This window comes from Populus euphratica, unplaced genomic scaffold, assembly GCF_000495115.2.
Source record: "Populus euphratica unplaced genomic scaffold, PopEup_1.0 scaffold614.1, whole genome shotgun sequence".
Lineage (NCBI taxonomy): Eukaryota > Viridiplantae > Streptophyta > Magnoliopsida > Malpighiales > Salicaceae > Populus > Populus euphratica.
This window is the reverse complement of record NW_011500193.1, coordinates 49,794-56,626: the sequence shown is the minus strand read 5'-3', so window position 1 is coordinate 56,626 and position 6,833 is coordinate 49,794. Positions and strand designations below refer to the sequence as shown.

General features: G+C 32.2%; 1 protein-coding gene across 3 annotated transcripts in view; it reads left to right on the top strand.

Annotated features, from left to right (window-relative positions):
• The first annotated feature begins 6,024 nt into the window (after nt 1-6,024).
• LOC105111741 (BRO1 domain-containing protein BROX homolog) overlaps nt 6,025-6,833 on the top strand; it is a 3,801-nt gene continuing 2,992 nt past the window's right edge. The window contains exons 1-2 of one of the 3 annotated variants that reach the window (XM_011007186.1): nt 6,025-6,198; nt 6,535-6,759. In XM_011007186.1, the coding sequence (XP_011005488.1) occupies nt 6,561-6,759 (199 nt within the window). In that variant the 5' untranslated portion in view covers nt 6,025-6,198; nt 6,535-6,560. Of the gene's footprint in view, nt 6,760-6,833 lie in introns of all 3 variants that reach the window. The other 2 variants (XM_011007187.1, XM_011007185.1) reach the window with 2 other exon arrangements.

Sequence of the window (6,833 nt, the reverse complement as noted above, 5' to 3'; positions counted from 1 at the left end):
TAATAATAATAATAGTACTAATAATAGTAGTAATAATAGTATTAATAATAATAATAAAAAAAAAAGGAGAAGAATATGAGAACTTTGAGATAAAATATTAATGTAAGGATTAAACAATGATAATAACAAATGTCAAGGTTAGAGGTTCCATTAATGGTATGTCAAACAAGTATAGTATAAACTCTTATTATTCAATTGAAAACCACACACAAAGGAGGTTCCAATCTGATTATAGATTGTTAACATGATTACATTAGTCATCTTATTCGATTAATGCTAATACTTGTAAATCTCGTCAAACATTCATGATTATAACTTATGTTAACAACAAATCAAGTTCCTTTCATAGCTCAGGTGTCGGTTATACCATACAGTATGAACTATGAAAGTGCCCAGCATTTGTTGTACCAATTGTTATACAACATAAATCAAGATTAGTCATTTAATAAGCAAAGTATTAAAGAGTGAACAAGATAACAAATACAAAACATGTTAGTATCAAACATTAAAGTTCATATTAAGTTTACATTATACTTATTCTTACACCATTAGTGTAACCTTTTCACCTTAACATAATAAACTTAGCTAGACATAATGAATGAAAGAAAAATAAATAAACAAAATAAAAACATAAATAAGATAAAAGTTAACTAAGAAAATGAAAGGAAATGAAAGACATAAACTTGATATTAATGAAAGCAAAGCATAAGTAATACAAAAAATACAAAGAGAGAAAACAAGAGCATGATCTTGATCTGGAAACCAAAATGCCTAAATGCATGGCAAATGCCTCCTTTTATAGGCCAAAATTGGGAACTATTGATTTGATGACTAATTCATGAGTGGGTGGCCAACTCTTGACTTGGTGACAATCCTTATCTTCTATTGTCTGCCCAAAACGTCATTGATAATGTCAAAATTGGAACCACTTGAAAACATGAAAGTTGTAGGTAATTGTCTCAGCTTTCTTGTGTAACAAATTCAGCTCATTTGGATTTCTAGAACTCCAGATATGGCCAAAATACTGAACAGTGCTCGGGCTGGAGGACAGATTCGGGCTTCTTTGTTGTTGCTATAATTTGGACTTGAAAATGGTATTTTTAGATCTTGGGCTCCATATGAAAGTTGTAGCCTATGTCTTACCTTTCCATCCATATAAATTAGACCTAAATCTGAGATCTATAGCTCCAGATATGACCCAATTACCGAACAGTGTTCCGGTTTGGATTGCTCTTTTCTAAGTTTGACCATCTCTTTATCCATGCAATTTAAGTTCTTCAAGTCATCAATCAATCCTTTCATTTATGTGATAGGCCTGCATTAAAAATAGACATTTACCACAAATTATAGGTATCTTATATTATTAGATACATTATTTCATCAATCAATCCTTTTATTTATGTGATAGGCCTGCATTTAAAATGAACATTTATCATAAATTAAGGTATCTTATATTATTAGATATATTATTATAAAACATGCTTTAGTTAAGGAGTTATTGATACTTCAAGTGCAAAATAATGATATAAAACCATGATAAAAATACACTTTTAAGTACTAATCAGAAGCTATAAAGGATAGTTGTCTTGAGTGAATTTAACAAGATTGAAGTTGACAAAGGTAATCAAAAGTGATGTTTGAGTAGAGGAGGGGTTGTTACAATAGAGATGGTGAGGGAGGAAGAAAGAATTTGATGTAAGTTAGGTGGGTTCTAATATAATATAATATGTTGGCTACTTAACCATAACACAAATTAAGGTTTTGTTTTTATATTATGAGATAACTGTATGCACAAGAGTAAAAGATAACCTAGGTAGTTTGAGATACACTTGAGTTAGTCTTACCTAATTCTTATTGCTTTCAGTAGTGGGGATGAGCTTGGTCTAATCGTTGTGTTGGGTTTGACTAGGTCTCTAGTAGAGCTCATACGAGAAAATTACTGATGTTCAGATGTAATAGTTTGTACATCCATCTTCCCTACATTTTTCCACTACAATCTGCAGCCCCTCTGCTGTTTCATTTCACTTGAATAAGCTATACATTTGTGTATCAACTGTGGATGATGTTCACAGAAGAAATATGTATATATCTAACATGTTTTCTGGTTGCCGTTATTAAAAACGCAGTATTTCTTGCCATATTTCTTTGCTATATATTTGCCTGCAGTATAGGCAATAGATTTTCATAGCTCTATAAAACGTCCCGAGGAAGTGTCGAGAGGGTAATGTGTTCAAAACAGTACATTTTATATGAATAATTTTACTTTAGGGTTGTAGAAACGAGTTGTTGACTGGGGAAAACCCGTGTTTGGGAAAGACTGGCCATTGATGCTTCGGCCAGAGATGGTTGTGGCCCGCATTCCCTTGGAAGTCCACAATGGTGAATGGTGTTTCGATCATCTTTATCTGCCGCTTTCAATTCAAAAAAGTGCTTGCTCACACCATAACTATGCTTCAGTTTTGCAAGGCTGTCCTTTGCTTTAACAATGACAATGTCTTAATGGAGAATTCAGCGGCCATCTGGATTGGACTTACCATATATTATTGAGGTCGTAGAGAAATTGATTGTTGAATGGATACCATAGCCGATAGATAATATACTGCTGTAATTTCTATGAATTTTGAAGAATCGGAAACTGAAATTTATTTTTTGAATTGATAGAATTATGCCAGCCAGTACATAAAATTATTACAAGACTCGGTTTATGTGGAATAAAATTGTCTAATGGAATTGGAAAATATATTTTACTTATTCTTAAAAGTGTTTTTTGTTAAGTAGAGGTCTTGTTTTCCGAATGGCCCTTAAACTGTGGCCAGCTAGCTCTCCTCTACTGCGAAGGGTGGATAAATGCAGTAGCTTTAGGTTAATAGCTTAATGGATACGTCAACCCTCCAAATTTCATAAGATTTGCAGACACATATTCTGATGCCAACATAATGTTTATAACACACACAGACTATAAGATTATTTAGATTAGCATAGATGAAACTTGGAAAGTACCTAGATTCAAGCATACGCCCGGTGGATTGGTGTTTTGTGGCTAAAAAACTGATGGCAGAGAAAGTTCAGGAGTAAATTATATATGTTTAGTTCCCGCATAAATCAAGAACTTTCTAAGTTTCGCCTATGCTATCCAGATGATCTTTTAGGTTCTCAATACCATGCTATGATGTAGAATTTCTTAAGTTTCACTTTCACTTGTGCTATCCGAACTATCTTTAGTGTCTGTATTTCGTGCAACCTAAGTAAGCAAAGCTTAAGGAGCAACCAAGTTTAAACTTTGAGTAAATTAGACTTTATCCCTTGAATTTTCTTAAAAATAATTTAGTCCCTCTGATTTCGAAAGCTATATATTTTTTCCTTGTATTTAACACAGTCCTTCCATGTCCATGTGTGCTTGTTTTTACAAATCTAGTGCTTTTGTTCTCTGAACGCACTTCTTCTTTCTCGGTCAAATTTTCTGAAACCTTAACAACAAGAAGATAAAAATGGATTGGTGCCAGCTCTACGTAGCAAGCCATACTACTTTTAATGTAAAAAATAAAGATGCTAAGATGATAATAATGTTTTTTTTAAATAAAAAAATAAAATTCAAGACTTAGTAATTGAATTAAATGAATTCAATAAACTTGGTTAATTTAATAATATAATAAAAAAATAAAATCAATAGATAAATCTAACAAATTTTTTTTGATAATAATTAACTACAAAAAGTAAATCATCAATATCATACCTGGAACAAGTGGACATAAAAACTTGTCGGAGACCCCTATTGCTTGGTGATGAACATGACCCCTATCACCAGATGAGTTTATTAAGGCGATTCTATTGTGAAAAACTGCATAATAACACCAAAAGATACAGCATGCATTACTAGAGCAATAACTTGAAAAATAAATCGAACAAAATATAATAAAATAAGCATCTCATGTTTATATTTAACTAATTAATTTAATTTAATTTAAAAATAAAATCTCTCTTTTTTAAAAAAAAAAGAAGAAGCTAAGTTTAACATCAAACAACAAATAAAAAGTTTGAGGATAATCTTGGTTATTTTTAAAAGGTCTTCATGAGCTTGACTATTTTTATTTAGTCAAGCCTTCTATATAACCGGACTTTAGAAAATTACTGATAAAATCTAAGTTCAATCCAATAGCTGGATTGAAAGATATGACTTTATAATGTTACTTCACTTATTTAGAATGACCAAACCTCCTCTTAAACCTAGTTTTATTTCACTGTTCCATAAATATATTTGTTAAGTTATCAAGCATGATGTGTTGGTAACAGATCCCCATCTAAATTTGATAATTTCTTACTCAACTACTCAAAATCTTCACTTGCTAATTTCATATAATAGGGTCTCCTATAGAACCAAGCCACAATAATCTCCTCGTAAATTTTGAGTTTGATCCACTAGTTGAATAAAAAATTATAGCTTTAACGATACTTAACTAGTCTAGTGTAACAAGATTTTTTTTGGACATAACTATGTCTTACTAGTTTATAAACACATCTATTAGATTACTTGTATAATTTTTTGGTATTAAATTTCCATTTAACTCTGACAAATCCTTACTCGATTACTTGAAACTCTCATTTTCTACTAAATTAACTATATCATAATGACATTTTTATGGAAAGATTTCAACAATCTCATAACTTGTGCTACTTGCATATTCTTGTCAATATTTTAATTTAAAATGAGAAAATCAACTGCAATTTATTCTAAAGAACAATTCCTTTATAAATTATAGTAATTTTCAGAATTTTATATATACATAAGCTAGTGGAGTGAAGGGGAAAAAAATTCACAATGATTCAACACTGAAATTATCTTTTAAGGTAGATTGGGGCTTATTTTGACACCTTCGATGGAACCACTATGAAAATTGGATGAAATCTTTTAATTGTCATTAAAATTGGATGAATGGAGGGATGATATTGTCCAATATCCATTAAGTCTAAGGTAAACTTGATAAAATCAAAAGATATGGGATTCTATTGATAATGGAGTAATCTGCAGCAATTGAGGTTTCTTCTTTCTTCTTTCTTCTTCTTTTTTTTCTTTTTTCTTTTTTATCTTTTTTATATGTTTTGTTTTTCTTCCACTTCATGTCTTGGTTTGTTATCAATTATCATCACTAATTGCTTCCCTTTTTAATTTTTTTGAACTACAGTCAAATTTAGAATCATGAGCAAGTCCTGACTCTTAGTCCAAGATGTCAAAGTTATTATTAGGCTTTGGTCTCCATTTTGAGTCTTAGTTATCCAGAAACAGGACAATGACTGAAAAAGTTCTTACAATCAACACTTTCTATCTAGCAGGAGCATGGGATAACAATCTGGTTTAAGCCTAGTGAAGAACATTGAATGCTGTCATCCATGAACCAGGCTGTCTTGTCCCAAGTAACATGGTGGTGCATCTATAAAGCTGGAAATTGGCTCATCTCATTTTCTCTGTGCTATCTCATCATGCACGTATGTAAGACGCTGGCAAATGTATTAAACCTAGCGGAATTAACGGCAGATCTATCCATGATCACTGTACTCCTCTATTTAAATATCCTTTGACTGCAAATGTAGTTTTAAGATTATATATTTATATACACATACATAATCTCACATTACACATGGTCATGGAGTTGTGAGGTTCGCATTATGATATATCAATGGCTGGACCACTAAGCCCAGGAACCATTTCAGATACTCTGCACGAGTCCACCTAAAAGTCTTAAACAGCTTTCTTATTTTTAACCACGTGAGTAGACTTTGAAGCTTTCAATCAAGAAAAGTATCTGTAATTCCGGAAAATCATTCAATGAAACAAGGGCTACATTAATTTCTCTGAATGTAGCTTGGATAGTCCTAACTGAAGCCTACCAAGCTATCAGATAGATAAGTGTAATGCTTTTTCAGCAGCTATCAAATTCTCACCATTATTTCATATATATATATATATATAGATATATCAACTAACCGGTCATTTACTAAAAGCTTACTTGGATTAAAGAAATAATAGTATCACAAGTTGATTATGAATTTTCAAAGAGCTCCTTTAACGACGCAGAGACTTCTACGACTCCTCCATGTGAGCTATGTCTCGGTTCCTGAGCTTCCTACGCTCAGATTCTCTCACTCTCTCTCTAGTATCATCAACATTTATGATGCATCCTCGAAGCTTCACATTTTCATCCAGTACTCTTCTCTTCTCTCTGCACCGATTCTGAGTGATCATTTCATTTCAAGTTCTCTTCTCGTCTGTTTTGTACTTTCTTTATTGTATACAGATGAATCTTCCTGCTCTCATGCAGCACAGTGCTCCCATTAATGCTCCTTTCTCTATTACTTTGTTAGTAATGTCTGTCTGTAGTGTTCTTAATTAATCTTTAATCCTTGACAATTTCATTTCTTGTTACCTTCTACTGGTACTTGCTTCTATTTGAATAAATATTTATATTTTCTTCTTCTTCTTTTTTATTATATAGAGAGTTATATACAGAGAGCTTCTTACGTGATATATTTTGTGTAAAGTTTGAAGGAATTGAAAGAAGAAAAAAATGGGATGCGGTGCTTCTATGCATCCACTTGGGGGGAGAGGGAAGAAAAGTGTACCAGAAGTGGTAGTGTATGTTCCTTCAATGAGAATACCAGCACACTCTGATCTTCAAAGGCCACTAAGAGGGTTAATTCCTCAAGATCTTGTTGATAGGTTGGCCTGCCTTCGCAATCAGATTGTGTTAGTGGCTGAGGATACAGGGCTGTGTTTCTCACCACCCTAATAATGTTTCTTATTTTTTGTGTTTTCTTTGGATGTGTAGAAATAGGGAAAG